Below are 22875 nucleotides of genomic sequence, written 5' to 3'. Positions count from 1 at the left end.
TACCTGGGTACCTGTTGTTGAGTGGTAAATACTTACAAGTCTACGTACAGATTTCAATATAAGGATTTTAGGTATGGAGCCCCAAGGCTGGAATGATTAGATTGTTGACTATTCTTGCTATTTTCACAAACACAGAATCAGATACTTTTAGAGTTGGAGGGAAGATTATTTTCCATGGGAACTATAATGTCCCTACCTTTGCAGTAGTCTGAATTTGCAAGACGTGCTCTCAGAAGGCAGCTTATTTCTTCCTAGTTATTTTGTCTACAATTTCAGGAGCTGACAGCATGAGCATGGTTGTCTTAAATTGTGAATGGTTTCTGCTTCAGGATTGCACAGCTGGGTCTGGTGACAAGTCAATCACATAGTCCAGACACTTCATTAATTCACTCATTCACTCAATCTTTTTTTTTTTTTTTTTCATTCACTCAATCTTACTGGACACACCTGCCATCTGCTAGTCGTAAGGTATGGACACAATCTCAGTTCATTCTCACAATAACCTTATGAGATTGGTGTCACTTATATTCTGCAAATGGGAAAACTGAGAAACAGTGACCTTTTGTGTGTGTGTGTTGGACATTGACAAAACCTCATGTAGAAAATGGGACTAGGGCATTCCAGAACAAGAAAGAACTTTATTGTTAGGAGAAAAATGTCTTAAAATTGAAATAGCAACATGAATTATTTTACCTGCAAGCTGTGAACAAATACAAAAACATACCTATAGCTCATAGAAAAGAAATCAAATGTTCGTTGAGTATTTTATTAGCTCTAAGCATTAATTGTATCACTCACTCTTAACCGAGCCAATGGAATTCAGTGTGATTCTTTTCTTTGTCTTGTATATAGTTAGAACTTCAGGTGTTGAAAATATCCAGAGGGCCAGATCAGTTAGTAACTGAAAGTTTTGGTTCCCATTGGAAAATTAGATCAAGTTTCAAAAGTTAACAATCATACTTTTTGGGGAAAAAAAAAAAAAGAGGTAGAGAAGAAGTCACTTGTTTTTTCCCTAGGCTCATGTACTTAAACCAAGGCTGACCATCTCTGTGGCTCTCCTACATGGGAGGTCTATGTTTATGGACCATGGGTCCTTGCTGGCTGAGCCCTTCACTGGCTGTATCATGGGCCTTTTTTTTTTTTTTTTAATCATTCAGCCATTGGTTATAGAGTATGGAGAACCTTCCCAGTACATTGCAAGAGAGCTCTTGGCACAGACCCTGTACTCAAGGAACTTCACCATTTGTAGGGTATCTATCTATCCAAATGACTGGCCCTGTCAATAGAATTTTTCTGCAATGACGTTTAAGTGTTCTCTGTCTGTGTTCTCTAATGTGTACCGTTAACTACTTTAAGTATGACCAATGTGACTGAGGAACTGAATTTTAAATTTTACTTAATTAAAATTTAAATAGCCTCATGATCTAAACTGTCCTCAACCCATCCTTGCATTTTAATATGAATGCATCTATAGTGGGAGTACTCTTCAGGCCATATGGTAGGAAGCAGAAAATACTTGACTGAAATCATATAAAATTTGAGACATATAGAATGTGCAAATAAATCAAAGGAAAGACAAAAATGAAGAGCATGGAGATGAAAAAGATCAAAGAGGCAGAGGACTGCAAGCTCCAGGCAAGAGAAAGCAGAGAAGTAAATGGCTTAATATAGATTTGAGGTTGGGGTGTTCTTTATATGATCTTCATGTAATTATACAACTTTAACATTTTAATACATATTCATTGCAGAAAGTTTAAAAACGATAGAAAAGTATAAAGAGGAAAATGAAATATCCCCATAATCCCCAAACCCAGAAATACTTTATATCCATATTTGGGATCATATCAAATTGCTATTTCTGAAGGTTAAAAAACAGTTATGTCTTAAATTTGATATGATTCAACCTAGCATATATAGTACATGTATCATTAGTATCCTAATTTTTACTTTACATATTTGAGCATTCTTCTATGAAATTATAAATTAAACTATTTACACTATTTCAAGATTGTCTAACTCATTCCCTTCTGTTCTGTTGGACATTTAGGCTGTTTGTAGTTTGGGATCACAATAAAAAGTGCTGCTGCTTGAAACTCCTTGTCCTTAAATATTTATCCTCAGTTTTCCTCAGTTCCTCAGGAAAGATATCCAGAAAGGGAATTACTAGGTCACTGGTTATGGACAGTGTTATTATCCATGATTCATATTGCCAAATGGCTTTCTGGAAAGGCTGCACTTGCAGAACTATGGCAGGGAGGGCTAGCGCTGGACTCTTGCCAGCATTGAGGATTATTGCCTTTTCAAAATCTTTGCAGATTTAATGGATTTTAAAACATCTCATTGTTTAGTTTGTATTTCCTTGACTACTAATTAGGTTGACTGCTTTTTCTTATGTTTATTAGCCATTTCTTCTTTTTTAAAATGCCTATTTATATTCTTTGCCTGTTTTTTCAAACTGGGAGTAGTATTAATACTTTCTCTGTTAGATTTGTTGTAAATATGTTCCCCAGCTTGTCATTTATATTCTTAAATTTTGCTTTTACTCTGATGTAAAGTGTTAAATTTTCCATAGACAAAATCATCAATATTTTTCTTTCTGATTTCTTTTAATGCTTTTATGCCCAGACAATTCTTTTCTCATTCAGGGACCGATTAAATTTACTCACCCATATTTCCTCTTTAAGTGCTTTTTATATGTCATTTTTAAGATTCTGACCTCTAATCTGTCTGAAATTTATTTTTGTGTATAGTATGAAGTTATAAAAATTAATTTGACTATTTTACCCCAATAGTTCACTTTTCCAGTGCCATTTTTGAATAATTTGTCTTTTCCTCATTGCTTTAGATTCTTCCCTTATTGTATATTAGGTTCTTAAACATACTAGATCTGAATTAGGTCTATGAATCAGGCTCCATTCATTTGTATGTTAATTCTTATGTCTGTTCCACCTTTTAATAATGTAGCTTTTTAAAAAATATATTTTAATATCTAGTAGGGCAAACCAACCCATTATTCATCTTTCCCCCCCCCAAAAAAATGTTTAATTACTTTCATCCATTTATTCCTCCAAATGGATGTCTAGTTGAAAATCCCCTTGGCACATAATAGGTACTTAGAGATTCATTCAACAGATATCTGCTATAATATTTAGCTTTTTAATCCAAAAACATGTTGATTTTATTTGAATTGAATTTCACTTGAGTCTTCTTTAATGTGTTGCATTCCTGAGATAAACTCTATTTGCATGCCAGGCAAATCTTTAAATGACATTTAATGAAAAATTAATTTTTTTTTACAGCTTATTTGGACTTCATTCTTTTAGTTGTAAGACAACTTTATCTGTGATGAATGGTAGCCATTTTTTATTTGTCATGGAATCACATCATAGACTGAAAGCTGTAGAACATGGTTACCCTAAACTTTAAATAAGTTCACTTTTAAAATGCTGTTTGCAGATGGTATCATGAACACAACCTAATTATTAAACTTTTTAAATGCATGAATATTATACAAAGATCCTATATATGAAAGATTAATACACAAAGGAGGGAATTGACTCTTCTTGAATTATTTCAAAAATAAGAAAAATTGGACAGCAAAAACCATTAAGAAAACATTAAAATTAACAACATTAATCATAATCCCATTTTCCAGAGATAACCACTGTGTACATGTATATATGTAGTTTTTATGCATAGACACACACCAGTGTATTACTACTGGGATAAGTCTGTACATGCTGTTTTATAATCTATTTTTCCTACTTAACAATAGACTGTGAAATTTCCCATGGCTTTAATACTCTTATACAGTATCCTATTTAATGGCTCTGTATAGTGGATATTCTGGGGATTACTATACCAGTCCTGTGTGGTTGAACATTGAAATTTTGTGGGTTTTTTCAATAGTGTAAAGTCATAATACTTTACACCCCACCTTAACATTCTTCTAGGCTCTAGCATGTGATCTGTGTACTGAGTACAGGTGCATTTTCATCCCTGGACAAGGCAAACTCATGGCTCCCTGTTCATAGCAAGGACTCCCCTTCTAACAGGAGCTGGAAAAGAGCAAAGAGGACCAGGTTTCCCGGTCTCCTGGAGGTATTTTGCTCAGATTACCGGGAAAAATTCAAAGTGTTAGAGAATTGACTAAGAAAATAGTTTCAGAGAACTCGGAACAGAATTTTAGCAGCTTTGATCATTTATTTATTCTACTTACCAGGTAGATTTGAAGTTCTGGCTCACCTGGGTTTGTATTTGCTACTCCCTGTACCTCGGTACCCAGATCTGCAACCTCTAGCTTTTCTTCCTCTGTGAACTCCCCATTCACAATGGCCTGATAGCTCAAGGCCAATCAAGGAAAAGACCCACTGTGCCTGGACTTTCTTTTCTTTTTTTTTTTTTTTATTATGTTATGTTAGTCACCATACAGTACATCATTAGTTTTTGATGTAGTGTTCCATGATTCATTGTTTGCTTGTCACACCCAGTGCTCCTCCTTAATGCCATCACCAGGCTAATCCATCCCCCCAGCCTCTCCCTTCTGAAACCCTCAGTTTGTTTCTCCGAGTCCATAGTCTCATGGTTCGTCTCCACCTCCAATTTCCCCCCCTTCATTTTTCCCTTCCTTCTCCTAAAGTCCTCCAGGCTATTCCTTATGTTCCACAAATAAGTGAAACCTTATGATAATTGACTACCTCTGCTGGACTTATTTCTCTTAACATAATCTTCTCTAGTCCCCATCCATGTTGATGCAAAAGTTGGATATTCATCCTTTCTGATGACTGAGTAATATTCCATTGTATATATGGACCACATTGGTGTTTTTTTGTTTTTTGTTTTTTGGGGTTTTTTTTTTTTTGAGAGAGAGAGAGCATGAGTGAGAGAATAGAAGCAGAAGGAGCAGCAAAGGGAGAGGGAGAAGCAGGCTCCCCACTGATCAAGGAGCCTGATATGCGGCTCAATCCCAGGACCCTGGGATCATGCCCTGAGTTGAAGGCAGATGCTCAACCGACTGAGTCACCCTGGGACCCCAAGGCCACATCCTCTTTATCCATTCATCTGTTGAAGGGCATCTCGGCTTCTTCCACAGTTTGGCTATCGTGGACTTTCTTTGGGCCTCTTACTCTTTTTCCCTGCAGGCAGCTGGGATTCCTTATGGGGCTCTGAATAGTCCACCTAAAGGTAGATATTAGAGCTGCTTCATCTTAGACAGTGGCCTGTTGTTGACATGCGTTTGGGGTACGGGTACTTCTGAGAAATGCCACGTGGACCCATATACATTTGTCTGGGGCCCAGCCTCATAAAGGCAGTGGGAGAGGGGTGCTGGGAGAGAAAGAATGGGGCTGGCAGCTACAGGCTCCAACACATAGAAATCACAGTGGGAGGGTTGCCCATGACTATAGCCCTCTGGACACAGGTGGAAGGGGCAAGTAGTTGCTGAGCTCTATCAGCAGCTGGTCTTCTTTTGAGCATAGGAGACTTTCCTTACATCTGAGGATACTGGCTAGGGCAGCCGAGGTTGGAGCACTTGCCAAACTGCTCAGATTGGGTAAGGGCTAGAAAAAATAAAAATTCAGAGGCACCCCATGGATGAGTGTGAGCATCATGGCTTATGGGTATGTAGTGGGAAAGTGAGGAGGCATTTTTCAGCTACCATTTACTTTATCACTGAGTTTTCTTCATTCAACTTGTACACTCACCATTTGTTTGACATAATCAACACTTAATAATACACATCTGTTGTACTAGGCCACATGTTAAGGCTTCCAAGATGAACAGGGAAGAAGTTAAGGTGTGTTATATTTACTTAGCCATCAGTTATGTGTGTGGTTCCTTCCTATAGATTTTGTCTCTTATTTATCACCACAGCCTGTGAAGTAGTTTTTTTGTTTTTGTTTCTGTTTTTTTTTTTTTTTTTTTTTTTTTTTTTTTTATCTCTGGTGAGGAAACAGAGACCCAGGGAGGTTAAGTAAGTTGCCCAACGGCACACAGATAATACATTCTGGAACTGGAAGTCAGAGTTGGTTCTCTCTGAATACAGAACCTGGGCTCTACTCAGGGCTGTGAGCTGCCTCTCAGGTTGTGCCTGCCCTGGGGGAGCTCATCATCTCATGCAAAAAACAGCTTGTTGAGTGGATAGTGGCCAGGTGTGCTCTGTTGGGGCACAGAATCCTCAGAATCCTTGAGAACCCCCTTATTTTCCCACCAGACTCCAAGAGATCTTGTTAAGCAACTTTGTAGACCCCTTCTGCTGGCTCTAACTTTTACCAGAACCCCTCATGGATCTAGAAGGGACTTGGGTCAAGTTGTTTTCCCTCTACTAGTGGGGGTTAGAGGCCAGGGAATCTTCTAATAGGAAGGCTTCTAGGAAAGGCACTGCCTAGGCATCTGTAAAACTCCTTTCATACTGAACCTCACTTCTGGCTTGCAATAACCGCAGTGAGAGCACCCGCTCTGACTGACCTTCTCCCTAGAGGATGGGTTCCTGTACCTAGCCTTCATTTCCTACTGTCTGCCTCAGCTTCCTTCTATTCAAGCTGAGACATCTAAGTCACTCCTTTTCAGTTAATTTTTTTGCCAGCCCAAACACAGGTTTCCATATAGTCCATGAGTGTTGGAAGAAAGTGAACCATGAGTAGGGCAGATGGTAAATGACAGGATGCTGTGGTTAGAACTCAAGAGAGATTGTAAGATCTCTTTTGGACCTTGCTTTAGACAAATGGTTCTCAGCTATTTATGGAACCATTGACCCATTTTGAAAATCTGGAGAAAATTAGAATGCACAGATTCTCTTCTTGGAAAACTGAGTACTTATGAACATATATGCAATAATTGGCATGCAGGTTCATGAGGTTTATGGTCCTCCCCAACCACACATGTTTTTGAGGCAGGGTTAGGAAGGTTGGTTTGGTTTACTAGGTACTTCTGGAATATGTGACTTAGTATGTCTTCTGGTAAGCAAGTTGAGAGTTACCTAGGCAACTCTTTGCAGGCAGTGTCCCTCCCTTCTTGTTGTTTTCCATAATTCTGGAGAAAAATTCTAGCTTTGTGAGATATTTGGATTACTCTGGTGCCCTATTTAGCACTTGATATTGTTACGCTTCGTTCTAAAGAAGTAGCAGCCATCATGAGCCAGACTGTCTTGAAATTGGTCCTTTCCTAGCTTATGCTGGCTCCTGGTTATGCTAGGTTCACAGGGGGGTGCTTGGTTGCTTATCTATGGAAAACATTGACTCATATTTCTGTTACTCTGGAGAGGGTCTAGGTCATGGGGAAAAAAAGAAAATATATGCTTTAGCAACTCTTCTCTTTGTTCCCCTAAACCCACCAGAGAGACCTTGATTCTCACCACTGCCCTGTCTGGTCTAGAACCTTGCTGAGGATCCCATAACCCTTTGTCTCTCTTCTAGATACTGCTTTTTCAGTTTCTAAACAATGTCTGAGAGCTTGAGTTTTATCATCCCTTTGGTATTTTCTGAATATTTGGTATTTTCTGATTTGTCTCTTGCATGTACCTCTACCTTTGTATTTCTTATATGATATTAAAATTACATGTTGATTTGCCCGATTCACCCCCTAGACTAAAAGTCCTACAGAGTCAGGAACTCTAGATTTTGTATCATTTTACCCACAGTGATTGGAACTCTGCCTGAAACATATATGTGCTCAATAAATATTTGTCAGAATGAATTGGATAGTGTTTAGATACCCAAGGTAATAACCTAAGGAAAGATTTAAAAGTCACTTAAAACTCTAGGAATTTTTCCATGGCCAATCCATCTACCACATATATGACTAACCAAAAAAGCATAGTATTGGGATCCATATGGAGTTTATGCTGTCTCATTTCCATGGGAGGGGAATGTGTGTGTGTGCATGTGTGTGTATGTGTATAATGTGCTCAGACCTTTCATGGCTACTGCAATTATTTAAAAATAGTATCAAAACGAGTCTTTTTTATTCTCCCCAGTAATCTCTCCATGTCTATGTGCCTTCAACCTGTCTTCATATTTGTTTATTTATCTGATATTTCTTAATATCTCTTTCATCTCTGCCTTTTTCCCCATTCAGTTCATATATCCTAGGGCTGGCTGGACAGCAGTCAATCTGAGTAGCAACTGTGCAACTAGTTCAGGACCAAGGACAGCAGCATACATGTCCTTGAAGGGGGAGGAGGTGCTTTAGCTTGCTGAACTTTATTCAATAATATGACCTCGGGCTATAGTTTTCTCACCTGTCAAGCTGCTGTTGCAATTCTACAATCCTGGTCATTACTCTGGCCCTAGGTGTTTCGTGTCTGTGATGGACCTGTGTCCGGTCTGTGCCCACTCCGTCCCTGTAGCATTGCTTCCACTGATGGGTAGTAAGACTAGGGCAAGAATGGCACAGCTCTGGAGTCAGAAAGTCTGGAGGTAGGAGTGGAGAAAAGCTCTGTGCTGAGATGAGAGGAACTGCTTTAGGAGCTGCCTATGAGGGTCTCCTGCTCTGAGATTTGCAGTCAGCTTTTGCTGCTTTACTGCTATCTGCATTTCCAGCTCTGGGGAGCAGGGCAGAGTGAGGGGTTAGTGGGGAGGTACAGCACCATTTCGTGTTTGCATACCTGCTGTACCACAGTGAAAGAGGCCAAAGCTGGATTTTCAGATCAACAATTTCATCTCAAACCTGAAGTCATCTGATTAATTTAAAATTAATTAAAATTCAAATACACACACTGGGGAAGAGGGAAAGGAACTGAGAGTGAGGGTCCCAAGGACTGAGCCTTCTATATGTCTGAACCACAGTACACACTTTCTGCCTCCACCTCTGAATATCTCTGTAACTCTCTCTAAATATATAAGCAAATATACTGTGAATGTTTAACAGTTGATTCATATTCATCACTGACTAATTCATCACTGGCTAATGTTCTGCGTTACTTTGAGGACCCATTTAAGAGTAATATTCGGTGTAGCAAAAAGACAATAAATCTACCACCATCACTACTATCTATGAGGTACGAGCACTTTAAATAACCTAGTCTGTTAGCAAAGACTCAGTTTTTAAAAAGTGATGGTCAGACATAATCTCTTCTGAAGTAGGCCGTTTTCTTATATTCAGAGAACACTGAATGTTGTCAAGCTTTCCAGGGAAGGAGGGAGTGAGGGAGGGTGAGTGAGTGAGCCTGTGTGTGTGTGACAGCTGAGGTCTCAACTCAGCTAATATTAAATCTCGTGAAGAATAAACAGAAACGGTTTGCTCATTAGCTGGGTTTAGAGAGGTGTTGCCCACATGTGTAAAGTGCTAATTATTAGTGATCTTTAACACAGCTAATTTAGCAACGGTGTTACAAATTTCTGCTCTTCAAAAGTAGCCCATTAGCTAGGCCTTTATATCTAATATTGACTTTAGAAAGTTAATATTGAAATTGGCCACAATTAGAGTTCATGTGGAAGCCTGAGAGAGAGAAAGATGAAGATGGGGGTAGAAACAGGCAGGGCGAAGGACCAGGGTAGGAAGAGGCACAGCAGCCAGTGGGTGCTGTTGGTGTGGAGGGCACTGTGGCACTGGCGGGGTGGGGGGCGGAATAAGAATCTGTCCTGAGCTGTTCCTAAGCTGTGTGCTTAGAGATAAGCCTCCAGAAACACCCCCCCACCCCCGCCGGAGCTTAGGGTCTCCAGAGGGATCCAGATGGAGCTGCAGAGATGGTACAACAGTGAGGGGCCTGCCACGTGACATACAAAGAAGGAGGAACCAGCCCAGCCTGAGCAGGAGAGGAGGCACTGGAGAAGACACCCTGGACAAGATACAGGGCTCAGTAGAACGCAGGGCAGGAAACGGTCGTTGTGGGGAGTGACGGACAAGGGCGTGTCAGACTTTGGAGAAAGTAGATATTGCTTTTCCCTGGTGGAATGACTGGTCAGTCTGGCCCCTGTCCTCTCAAGTCCCTGACTGCTGCGTCACGTTGCATGACACCTAGTCAACTGGCTTGGAAAAGCTTAGTGTTTAGCCTTTACCAAAAGAGGAGCCTATGTTTTTGTTTCCGTCCTCTCTCCCTTTTTGCGTTGAAATCGGGTTAGCTGAGGCTTGTGAACATCCTTCTGTTAGAAGTGCCAGGGAGGAGCTGAGTTCTGCTAGGAGAGAGGGAGCTAGCGGCTGATGCTGCTCAGGCTGGCTTAACGCTTGCAGGTGTCCGTGGTGAGGGATGGTGGCTCACCATCCGGCCTCAGTGTGGGCAGATAGATCCGCAGGTGGGGGAGAGGCAGGTGGATCTCTACACCGTGCTGTATGTTCTGTTGCTGACACAAAGCTGCCCAGTCTCCTTCTCTGCCAGATTGATTCCTTCCTGTCAGTGCGCACTTCCTGCCTCAGTGGCATTTGCTTTAACTAGAGATCCAAGGGACTTATTTATATCGCTGGAGGAGTTTTCCAACAGCCAGTTTCCTCAATTTCCTCAATAGCTCATTAGCATCTGTAAAGAGGAGAGGAGACGTTCACCTCCTTCTGCCGGCGCGCGCGTGCGCGCGTGTGCGTGTATGTGTGTGTGTGTGTGTGTTTTAGTACAGGAAAGACCTGAAGGAGAGAAGGGACAGTGAGGGGAATGGAGATCATTGCCTCTGCCTACCAATGTCTTCCTTCTCAACCCCAGGTGTACCAACAGTGTCTCCCCGCCCCCCACCCAGGGCATTGCCCATCTAGTCCCTACACAGAAGGGATCATGTCCTTAAGTTTCTTTCCTCTATGATTCAGTTCCATGTTGAATCTTCATGGGGTCTTACTCAAACTCCCAGCCTCCTACTGGCCTGGCAGGTACCTCACAAACAAGCATGGTTCCTGCTTCTCTTGGACTTAAGGAGAAAATAAAAAGAGACAAAGAGACAAAGTTCTAGTGCCCCCAGCCTGCACATTCTTTTTATTTAATTTAATTTAATTTATTTATTTGACAGAGAAAGAGAGAGAGAGAGATTATAAGTAGGCAGAGAGGCAGGCAGAGAGAGGGGGAAGCAGGCTCACTGTTGAGCAGAGAGCCTGATGTGGGGACCCTGAGATCATGACCTGAGCCGAAGGCAGAGGCTTAACCCACTGAGCCAACCAGGCGCCCCCAGCCCTCACATTCTAGCACCAACTTCAGCAAGGGTCACATGTCCCATCCTCCCCCAGCTCCTTACACAGTAGAATGTGACATGAAGTTTACAGTCAGAGCCTGCTGGTTCCAGCTCTTTTCTGGAACCACAGCCTTCCTTTTGGACCAGCCAGGTGCCACCCGGCTCTGGTCTGTGCAGTGATGCAGTCCCAGCTTTCTGAGCTTCTGAAGGTACTTGCAGCCACATCTTTGCTGTTGCCTTCCCAGGAACCTGCCCTGTTGAGATATCCAGATTCAGAGTGCGATCAGAGAGCCCAACTACCACCTCCATGCCCTCCTTTCCATCACTTCCTAACCCTGCTTTACTGTTTAGCCTGCATACTCTCTCCATCTCTGGCACATGCCCTGCTCACCCCATCTTCTCTGCCTTGGCATATGCTGCTTGCCACTGGGACACCATTCTGTGGCCCTATCCTTACTTGAACACTGGTTCAAAGACCACCTCCTTGCTTCCTACTCACCACTTTTACTCTCTGTCTTCTTAGGATTGTGCATACTCAGTGTCAGTCCAGTATTTCTGGAGTATCTTTTGCATGATAGGCACTGTGCTAAGTGCTGGGGTAGGGCAAAGAGTAAGACATGGTCCCTACCCCAGGGTGTCAGAATCTGTTAATGGTGAGTAGAATGAAAACATAGAAATGACTTTTAGGAGAGAAGAGAGTACAAGGTGTAGTCAGGGATGGCTCAACTGGACAGGAAGGTCAGGGAAACTGCACAGAAGTAATGATGGATTGGGGAGGGATAAAAGAGGTAAAATCAGCAGAACCAAGCAACTGCACTGGTATTTGGGGTATAGGAGTGGGAGGAGTCTAGGAGGCCTCCCATGTTTCTGTTTGGGTAAGTTAGTGGGTAGTGGCACTAATAATCAGGATATAGGGGATATAGGACAGCCAGGCTGGGAGAGGGCAGGAGGGTCTTCATCAGAACCTCAGAACCAGAAGTTGTTTTTCCTCCAGAGTCTGGTAGCTTCCGGGTGTCAGGGGAAATGGGTACTAGGTATTTTACTGGGCTGAAAACTCTCAGAGGGCAGAAATTGGGTCTCCCCTCCCAGGAAGATGATTGCCTGAAATGAACACTGTGTTCTCATTAAGTGTGGAGCTCTCTAGGGCGGGGACACCTCTCCTTCCCCTCTTTCTCATCCAGTATTGCCCCATGTTCAGGGCTTTGTACCCATGGGTGGGAGTGCAGGTGCGATGAAGAGGCATGAACCAGACTGGCTCCTTGTTTTCCAGGGCATGGCAGAGATGGCCTCTTGGTCTTTAAATGTATGTATAATACTGAGAGCAGTTAGAGAAGGCAGGGCTCTGAGGGTTGGGGTAGTGAGGAGATTTGTTGCGAAACTAAAATATCTGCTACATGAGGGACTGGGTTAAGCCATCAAAATCCAGAGCAGCTTGGGCAGGTATTATTCATAACCACTCCGACTGCCAAAAAACAAGACATGGTCCAGTCTCAGTGCCCCGGAGGGGAAACTCCTCTATCTCTCCCATAGCCTTTTTACTCCAGAGCTGAATCTGGGTGATGGGTTCCAGGAAAGTGGCTAAGTCTTTGGGATTGTTGGGCGGTGGTGAGGGAGTCTTCCTGTCGTGGAGGTGGGAGGGGTGACGAGCAGCTCTAGATCAGATTTGAGAGGTTCTGTTTAGACTAGGCTAAAGGGTGCTTGTATCCATCTCTGCCTCTGAGGCAGCTCTGAAATAGAAGACAGATGTTGGTGTATAGATCTTCCACAATTGCACCATGCATATGAATCACTGGGGTTTCTTGTTAAAATGCATGTTCTGATTCTGCAGTCTGGGGTAGGGCCTAGATTATGCATCTCTAGCAAGATTCTAGTTGGTAGGGGAGGCTTGTTACTTTGAGTAGGAAGGCTTTAGGATGCACCTTTCCTTTGAGTTCCCTTGCATTCTGTACAGGTGACGTCCTGTCTCTGATAACAGCTCGCCGTCCTATCTGCATACCTGTCCGTCTCTGCCTGCAAGCCCCCTGGAGAGTGGGGTCCTTTGCTTATTTGTCTAAGAACCACCAGGTCTAACGTAAGGCCTAACGCATAATAGGTGCTCAATGAAGAACTGATGGAAGAATGGCTGTGGAAATAGGAAACAGTCCCAATTATACCCAAACTAAGGCTCAGCCTCATGAGCTCTTAGAACTCTCAGCTGAAACCACTTGTCTCCTGTGCAGCAGTTCAGTGAGTCAGGGCCACTCTGATCAAGGCTTCCGTGCTGGACACACTGGCATGGAGGGGGAAAATGAGGTGGAGACCTACCTGAGCATGGGTGACACAGGGTCAGGCCCAATTGAGGCAATGAGATAATATTAAAATACTTCCACAGTCACTTCTCAGTAAATGCACATTAAGGGGGTATGGCTGAGAACCGAAAAGAAATAAAGAACAATTCATGGGCACCCTGGTGGCTTGCACCTCCAATTGCTCAAAACTTAGCTGCTGGTGTCTTTACTTGTAGAAATCAGCGCTGCTTTCTAGAGGAGCCTAGCATGGGGCACAAGGCACACAGCTGCCCTGGGATCCTCCCTGCCATCCCGGAACCCTGAAACAACAGATGGAGGACCTCTGACACCAGGGCCAGTCCTGCTGTTGCCACGTGGGGTCCTGCAGAGGCTGAGAGCCAGGGTGAGGGAGAGGGGCACTTTGCCACGTGGGGAAGGCTGACTAGGAAGAGGTCAAGGGGAGCAAGCAGCAGCAATGTAAGCACAGCACATTTGGAGAGAGGACATGGCAGAAGTGGGGCTCAAAGAAGTCCCACGCTGGAGATCCTGGGGAGGTGGCTGTGGTAATTTTTACTTCCCTAATAGATGCGGAGCATTTCAACTTTGCTAATTAACCGAACAGCAGGCTCTTAATTCTGAAGCAGCAGGACACAAATGGGGTGGGATTAGTGTTGAATGCCAGTGAGCATGCCTTTGTCCTTAAGAGAAAGCAGGAAACTCACCTTGGGTCAGGTCCCTGAGAGTGCCCTCTGGTTCTTTTTATTTTATTTTTTTCCCTACAGTTACTCCAAAGAGCACAGGGGCTTTTATTTCTTCTTGGTCTTTCTTTAGATCTAGCAAGGGGGCTGCTGTTTCAACAGGCTTTTCTTTTAAGGGGGGAAGCTGATCTACAGTGGGTCTAGAGTTTGTAGGATCATGGTGCTGTTATCAAATATACTTTGTTCAGAGATAGCAAGTGCAGGTCAGGTCTGCCTGCTGCCTCTGAGGTACGGGTGCCTCACAGAAATTCTTCCATAACTAGCCTTCCGTTTTGGTAACTTGGGCTGTCCGTAAAATGGGTTGATGTGTCTTGGGCATCCTGACCCTAAAACTGATTCCTGGGAAAGAATGCCCTGAGAGGCCAGGGAAGAGTTGTTTATCTTCCCAAAGCACATTGAACCTTGCTGGGAGTTTTTTTCCAGTACTTTTTCTCAAAGCATATTGATCTGATAATCTGAGGATCTTAAAGGCCAATAAATATGAAGAAAAGGTTTAAAAAGCCTCAAACTATCAGAGCTGAGTGGGACCCTGGAAATCGTCTATGTGGCTCACCAGCCCTTGGTGTGACAGATGAGGTCACTGACCTTGCGCATGTCACTTGAGAAAGGGTTACCATTTCATTCATTTGTTTATCCTTTCATCAAATATTTATTGAACATTTTCTATGAGGCTGCCCAGACATGTACCTGATAGTGAAAATATGTTGCTATTTCATTGGTCCTGTTTGAGTTAGTGTTCCATGGACTTCTCCTTTATTATATATCCCGACTGCTGGCTTCACAGGGGCCAGGGGGAATTGATACCTAGGACCCTCAGCCAGTGCAAATAGGTTTTCTACTCAAGGTCGCCAACTTCTGAGCTGTTGGGCTAATTAGTTTAGCTCTACTTGGCTTTACATAACGCATATATTGTTGAAAATTTGTTTGTAATTCAATTTTTGGCAAATGAAAAACTAATTCAAACCATTAAGGCAACTTCTATTTAAAGAAACCCTGGAGCAAATCCGTTTATAATATGAAAAATCTTGTTGTTGTTGGAAAGGGTTATCCCCTAGTTAAGGATTTTGTAAATCTAGACACTAGGTTTTCTTATGGTAGGCTCACAACCTGGGAGGTAGTTCAGCTGTGGTCTAAACCAGGTGGGGGAAGACTCTGGCCTGGGAAGAGGAAGCCTTGGGAATCTTAGACCAGCCCAACCCAAGATACTGAAATTTACTCAGGCCAATGGCCAATGGTTGCAAGCTGAGGGGAGGAGCCACTGCCTTTCTCTCAGGCCCTGGAGTCTGGAGGGGAGAAGGAAGAGGTGGGGCATGATGGGTGGGGTGTGAAGGATGGAATTCGGTGCTCCCTCTAGCTCTCCCTCCACAGGTAGGAGCCATGAGGGGGTAGGATAGGAAATCTTATGCTTCCATTATAATGAATTCCAAGGTCTTTCTTAATGTCTGGGAACTTCATGGAATTAGAGCCGTCTTGTATACTTTAAGGGAAGTCGGGGAGAGGAAGAGCAGTGGGAAAAATAGGATAGGTGTTTTGAAGAAAAGAGGATTATGTCATTCTTGTCAAATCTCATTTGTTTGGGCCTTCCTCTTTTTGAACTCGTAAAAAATCTGGAAGCAGACAGGACCGAAGTTTAACTTTTCTTATTAAAATTTTTTCCTATAGAAATGAAGGTGTATATAGTGATAGAGAGGAGAATGTTTTAAAACTGATGTATACAAAGATGTATTTCACATATGAGAACAGGCTGCTTTGGGGCACCTGGGTGGCTCAGTGGGTTAAAACCTCTGCCTTCGGCTCAGGTCATGATCCCAGGGTCCTGGGATCCAGCCCCGCATTGGGCTCTCTGCTCTGCAGGGAGCCTGCTTCCTCCTCGCTCTCTGCCTGCCTCTCTGTCTACTTGTGATTTCTGTCAAATAAATAAATAAAATAAAATAAAATAAAAAGAAAACAGGCTGTTTTAACACAGAGGTGTCCTTTTACACAAACAACTCATGCACCAGCTAAAGATGATCCTTGTCTAGTTGGTAAAGCTGGATTGGGCTCTCCCCTGCCGAGGAAGCTGAAACATCTTACTGCATGAATTGGGAAAAACAAAAACAAAAACAAAAAACAACCTATGTGTCTGTTTGTAAATTCTATAATAATTTATATGGATTCTAAGTGGTTTCTTTTTTTTTTTTTTTTTAAAGATTTTTATTTATTTATTTGACAGACAGAGATCACAAGTAGCAGAGAGGCAGGCAGAGAGAGAAGAGGAAGCAGGCTCCCTGCAGAGCAGAGAGCCCGATGCGGGCCTCGATCCCAGTACCCTGGGATCATGACCTGAGCCGAAAGCAGAGGCTTTAACCCACTGAGCCACCCAGGCGCCCTCTAAGTGGTTTCTAATAGTGAGATTTAATAGTTTCTGTGTTGGGACATAAGGTCAGAGTGTAAAGATCTGTACAAACAATGCATATCATTAAAGATTTGTTGTTGTTGTTGTGCTATGTTTTTCTTCTTCTTTGGCCCACGTTCTTCTCAAAGTGAGCCTTGTACTGGGTTATTCCAGCATTAGGTCCTGTGGAGCAGCAAAGGGGAGCGACTGATGAATGAAAAGCCTCACTGTCTTCATGTGGTGAAAAAAAATGAAGAAGAAATAGGTGAAATGGTCAGAGACACTTTGGGAATTTGTCTGGGGTTAAGACATAACCTGCGACCACAGCAGACTGGCATTCTGGAGACACATCTCTCCTCTTCCTTGGTTGAGTGTGCAACTGGCTTATTTCCCTTCCCTAGGCCAGTGATCATAGCCTTGGGCTGTTGCCAGAATTCCCAGGCGAGTCTCGAAGCAGTCAGGGTTTAGAGGTTGAGACTGCCCTGAGTGGGGACCATCATCCTAGTTTGTTTCTCTGCAGATTATCTGATTGGGACCACAAGGGAGTAAGCCATGCGGAGAAAGGCACCCGAGCGGTTGCCAGTGGTCCTGGTTCTGTTACACTGAGCTGATGCAGAACCTCCTCTCTTCCGGTGTCCCTTTGTGTGATGTCCCTGGTGGTGATCCACAGCAGAGATCCCAGTTACGGCTCACAGGGTGTGGGCTGGCTCTCCCTGAGAGTCTTTGTGGGGTGCCTGGGCTAAATGTAAGGCTGCAGTGGGCTGGCTGTGGTTTTATGTGTATATGTTGTCTGTGTGTGCACGCGGGGGCTTCTCTTCCCACGTGCCTTGTACTCGTACTGGGCTGGGTTGTCCTTTGAGGCTATTGTTTCTCCAGGCACATCATTATTTTCCATTCTATGTGAGCCCCAGGCCTCTGCCTCCAACCCTCTAATAGGAAGTCAGCTGGACCCCAGAACGAACTCTGCAACTGAGAAAGGAGATTTAGGCAGAGAATGAGTTGCTGAAGAAGGGAGTGCATTTCCTTCCCAGGAGACTAGTGTCTCCCCACCTCCTGTCTGTGTGGACTGCTGAGGGTGACATTGAGGGGGAGGAGGAAGAAGGGTTATTGCATTTAATTTTGCTTCCCACTTAGGGATATGGTGGTTTATTTTGACAGTTTGTACAATGAACACTTAAGAGTCCCTGTGCCAGGTAGAGGAAAGGCAAAAAAAATTACTTAGGATATTGTGGTCCATCCTGATATTAATTAACCTGTTCCATTGGTGTTTACTGAGTGTACCGGACACCATGCTAGGCAAAGAGGTACAAAGTGGCTTTTAAAAAGCCCCGTCGTCAAGTTGCCCACAGCAGCAGGGCTGTGGCTTTTGCCTGCAAGGCATGGAACTTTGTATGTGTGGTGGGGGCAACCTGGACTGTCCTCTCCCTGGAAGGGACACGCGTATGGCCTGGCATCATGTGGAAGTGTCCTCTGTGTTGTGGACCTTCTCCCGTTCCATTGGTTCCACTGGGCTGGGCTGTAGCACCTGAACAAGGCACAACTTTGTGGCGCGTGATGGGGTTGGGGTTCTGAGGGAGGTACCCAGGAATTCAGCCATCTGACCTCTTTCATCCCAATTGCTTCTGTTTTGTCATCCCACAGGGTCTTTTCGGAATGATGGTTTGAAAGCTTCTGATGTCCTTCCCATCCTAAAGGAAAAAGTGGCCTTCGTGTCTGGTGAGTGTCTGTGGAACTTTGCTCTATAAGGGACCTGGAAGAGTGTGTGTGTGCACATGCATCTAGACAGTTGCTTTGTGGTGTGTGAGAGAAATTGGGAGTGTGGTGCAGCACTCGGCATGGCTGGCTGCATCCTTGCTCCAGAGCAGACAGAAAGAGAAGAGAGGACACTGACCCCCCAGCTGGGTGCTCTGGAGGACACTCACAACCATGAGTGGGAGCCTCTCACCCGCACCCCCACACATACACCTGACCTCCCAACCCCTCCCTGGCCAGTTAGGTCCCTCATGGGCCACTGAGGTCCCTAAGGAAAATGCTCTAGTTGGAGGAGTCTGTTTACCTCACACATTCCCAGAGGTTTTATTTGGGTTCATCTCTGAGTGGTTCAGATAGGAGAGGATAATTTTTTCTGGCTCCTCTTTATCGCTCCTTCCTTGCAAAGGGAACTCAATTAAGTGTTTGTATCTATTTATTTTCTGAATAATGGCTTCCAAATATTTATTTCTGACTTTTCTCTCCGACCCATCTTGTGCACCTGGATCTTTTAATGTCTGATTCAGGGGTCAGCAAACTATAGCCTGTGAGCTAGCCACCAGTTTTTGTAGGTAAAATTTTATTGGAACACAGCCATATACATTTGTTTAGGTAGTATTTGTGTCCTATTGCTGTGTCTTACTGCTGTGTAACAAGTTACCACAAATTTGGTAGCGTTCAGCAATAGAAATGTGTTCTCTCATGGTTCTGGAGGCCAGAAATCCGAAAGCAGTTTACTGGTCTGAAACCAAGGTGTCAGCAGGTCTGTGCTGTCTCCAGAGGCTCTTAGGAGAGAACTTGCCTCTTGCCTCTTCCAGCTTCTGGTGGCTGCTGGCATTCCTTGGTTTGTGGCCACATCACTCCCATCTCTGCCTCTGTGGTGCCATTGCCTTTCCCTCTTCTGTCTGCGTCAGATCTCCGTCTGCCTCCCTCTAACGAGGATACCTGTAACTCCATTTAGGGCCTTCTCATATAACCCAGGGTAATCTTCCCATCTCAGGATCCTTGAATAGTCACAGCTATAGACTCTCTTTTCCAAATAGGCTAACATTTATGGGTTCCAGGGATTAGGAGCTGATATTTGGGGGGTCACTGTTCAGCCTGCTATAGGCAGTGTCAATGGCTTCTTGCTAACTGCAACAGCAAAGTTGAGTGATTTCCTCAGAGCTGAGATGGCCATAAGTTTAAAGTATTTACCTATCTGGACTTTTAAGAAGAGTTTGGTGGCCTGTGATGTAAGTGAAGGCAAGCTACAGGAGCACTGGCCATCACTGTGGATGCTAGTTCTTGAGCTCCATCATAGGCCTCCATTATAAAATCTCCTGCAGGGGCCGGGGTAAGGGCAATGTCCACTAAGGATCACATTTAAAGAAATATACCCAAGTGCTCGTGCCTTGTGGATTGAGCATTTGTCTCCAGGTGATCCTGATAGTCCACAGGGAGTGGTGGTAGGATCACAGGGAAGGAACGAGTACCATCTCACAGTATATGGCTTCATTCCAGAGCTGCTGCTGGCCTGGCTGTGGGCAACAGACAAACTGGAGAGAAGGAAGAGAAAGGAGGTGGTTTGGGGAGGAGAAACCAAGCAGTGGGTGTCTCCTGCATATTGAGAAGGAAAATGAGAGACTGATGATGATTCGGAGTGTGGAGGTGGGAGGTGAGCACAGAGTATGCAATGGGAGTATGTGAGGTACAGAATGCACTCCTTGTTATTATTGGTAGTATTAGTAGTGATATTAGTGTTTCTGTTGCTGTGAGATGACATTGGCTGAGAAGCTCCCTTTCCCCATGAGTGTTAGGTGCTTATGTATCTTATCAGGTAGCGAACCCCTGTCCCTGAAGATGCTGAAGCCCAGGCTGAACAGCCCCTTGGTGGGACCACATGGCAGTGATTTTGGTGTGGGTAGAGGTGTGGGTAAGACAACCTCTGAAGCCTTCGCACGCTTGGATTAGAGTGCTTTCTGGACATGCGGAAGGACCCTGTGTGAAAATCCCGAGAGCCACTGGGCAGCCTTAGGCCCCTGACTTTTGCTGCTGCCCATAGCCTGGCTCTAGGATGTGACCCACAGCCCTCTATTGTGTGCTCTCTACTCCCAAGCAGAGCCCAATCCTATCTTTTCCTCTTTTTCTTTATGGCTCTGAGCCTCATTTAACTTGATATCCCTCCTGTCCGCTTGGTATCCCGCTAATCCTCCCATGTCTCCTGTGCCTGAACTTCCTCTACTGGCCCTGATTTACTCACATTTTTTTCCGACTTGAGCCTCTCTTCTTCCCAAGTCACTTCCCACTTTGCCTTTTCTAGGAAGCCTTTCTGGCTTTAATGCTGAGCCTCCGAACACCATCCTATTCTGCATCAGTCCAGGACCTATGATTGCACATGCAGTACACATGAGAACCCTTGTTTGATCATTCAGCTGGAGCCCTGAGGCCAGGCCCAGCCAGCCCTAGAAAAGACCTTCTCTAAGGGAGCACACAGAATCATGTGCCAGGAAGATGGTCCAGCATGAGGCAGGTAGAAATTTCCCAGAGCAGGAGCAAGGGGGCTGGGGCATGCAGTTCACTCCCCTGTACTAATGTGGACTGAGCAGCCCAGGGTACATCTTATTCATCTATGCACAGTGCTAGGAGCTTTTGGACTTAGGGAACATTGCATTTCCATGCCCGGGAAGGATGCTGAGGATGTGAGGGAAACGGCTGGCTGCATCTGAAAAACAAAAACAAAAACAAAAACACCAAAACAGAAATAAGAAAAAAACCAATAAAGCCTCTTATAACCTGAACTTCTAAAAGAAAAAAATGTAAGAATAAAAAAAAAAAACAAAAAAACCCCAAAGAAACCCAGAAGTGAAGAATGCATTGTTGCAGTTGCATTTTTTTCTGTGAGGGAAGGTGGTAAGCAGAGAAACAAACTGTTGGTTGTGCCCACCCCTGTCTGCTAGTCCCCCCAGTGTGGCCAGGGCAAAGGAAAGCATGCTGCCATGGGAACACACATTTGGAAGAATCCAGTGAGTGCAGCTCCCCAGCTTCTGTGTGTGGGCGTGTGCACGTGTGTGTGACAGGCTCTGTGGCTGTGCCTAGGGAGCCTCTGTCGTTCCAGCCTGGCCATTCTGCTCTGTATTCACAGCCGGTGTGCCTCCCTTTGCCCTCTCTGGCCCCCTTTGAGTGCCTGCGCCTCCTACTCCCAGTACCTGTTTGTGCTTTTTATGCAACTGCTTGTACGGTGCTCATTTCACCTCTTATCTTTATGTGCAGTCACCCCCTCCTCTCAGCCACTGCCTGATGTCCCTCTCTGCCTCCTTATCTCCTACCAACAGCATTCTCTAGGCAGCTGCTGTAGCATGATCTCAGACCCTGGATCCATGTCTCCCAAAGTGTGTTCCATAGAACAATAGTTCCACCAGATGAGCCTCAAAAAAGAAAAAGGGGTTCTATAATCTGATGTTTGGGAAAGGCATATTATAGCTTCTTCATGGAGATTTGCCATGTTGGAGATTTGCCATGTTCATTAAAGGACATGTGCATTAAACACATGAAGCCATCTCCAAACTACAGAGTAACCTCATTCCCTTGAAAAAAATTATCCATTAACATCTCTCAGAACTATTGTCAGATGGAGCAAACTTTGGTATAATTTCATCAATGTATTTTTCTTATTCCCACCCCCCCAACTCCCCACCTCTCCCAATTGCCCTAATTGGAGCCCCCTGAAAATTTTGAGCACCATTTCTCCTCTGGCTCAATCAGGGAGACTTAACTCCCCCTGCTTTAGCCTTTATCTCTTCCGCAGCCCTGTCCTGCCCTGCCCCTATGCCTTCGAGAACATCAGACCATCCCTCCTTTTTCTTCCTTTTTTATCTCAGTCCTATGACTCCTGGCCCCAAAGCCTCTCACACATAGGCCCACAGCAGGAATGTCATGAGTGAAGGACTGACCCTTGAGGACCCTGCCACCATTCGTATCATCTTTTCAAAACGTGGCTACTTTTGTAGCCACTTTTGTCTTGTACCCTCCCAGATCCACCTCCGTAAGTCACACAGGCTTCAACAAGGGGTTCTTATTCTTCACCTCCGCTTATGACCCTCTGTAATTTCAGTGCCCATGTCAATTATCCATCAAATCCTACACCTTCATAGCTGTTCAGCCTTCTTTGTACCAAATTTTCTACCTCCTTACGTTGGCCATCCATATGCAAGACCTTAACTTTGATAAACATGTCTGTGGCCTTTGTCTGTTACCTTTGACCCTTTCTGATGTTTCCCCGTAAATTGGGAAAGAATGGATATCAGATGAGCAAAACATCTGCTGTCCCCTCTTCCTTGGGAACTCATGATCCAGCAGGACATCTCCTACCTTCAGTGAGCCCTCCCCACTTGTGCATGCACTAGTTTTATTCTGCCTCCACTCAAGTTAGAACCTAACTTGGACACCATGGCTAGACCTTAAAACCGAGCTCTCATCATGCCCCAGTTCCCTGTCTCGTCTCTTTTTGCCCACCTCATGTACAGGCCTGATGTTCATTCTCTAGGGACGTTGGCCAGTGATAGTCTGCTCCCCTTTCTCCCAGTATCTCAAGCCTATCCTGACTTGGTGGTGGGCTAGTCTGCTATTTCACCTATAGAACAGTGTCCACCAGGCAGGCTGAG

General features: G+C 44.3%; 1 protein-coding gene across 22 annotated transcripts in view; it reads left to right on the top strand.

Moving 5' to 3' along the window:
• The window catches only part of KALRN (kalirin RhoGEF kinase), a 661720-nt gene that overhangs the window by 171446 nt on the left and 467399 nt on the right, over positions 1-22875 (top strand). For all 22 annotated transcript variants that reach the window (XM_044252163.1, XM_044252164.1, XM_044252161.1 and 19 more), the window contains one exon: positions 18125-18199. In XM_044252163.1, the coding sequence (XP_044108098.1) occupies positions 18125-18199 (75 nt within the window). The remainder of the gene's footprint in view (positions 1-18124; positions 18200-22875) is intronic.

The sequence above is a fragment of the Neovison vison genome, chromosome 6 (genome assembly GCF_020171115.1).
Source record: "Neovison vison isolate M4711 chromosome 6, ASM_NN_V1, whole genome shotgun sequence".
Classification (NCBI taxonomy): domain Eukaryota; kingdom Metazoa; phylum Chordata; class Mammalia; order Carnivora; family Mustelidae; genus Neogale; species Neogale vison.
This window is presented reverse-complemented; position numbering and strand designations above follow the sequence as displayed.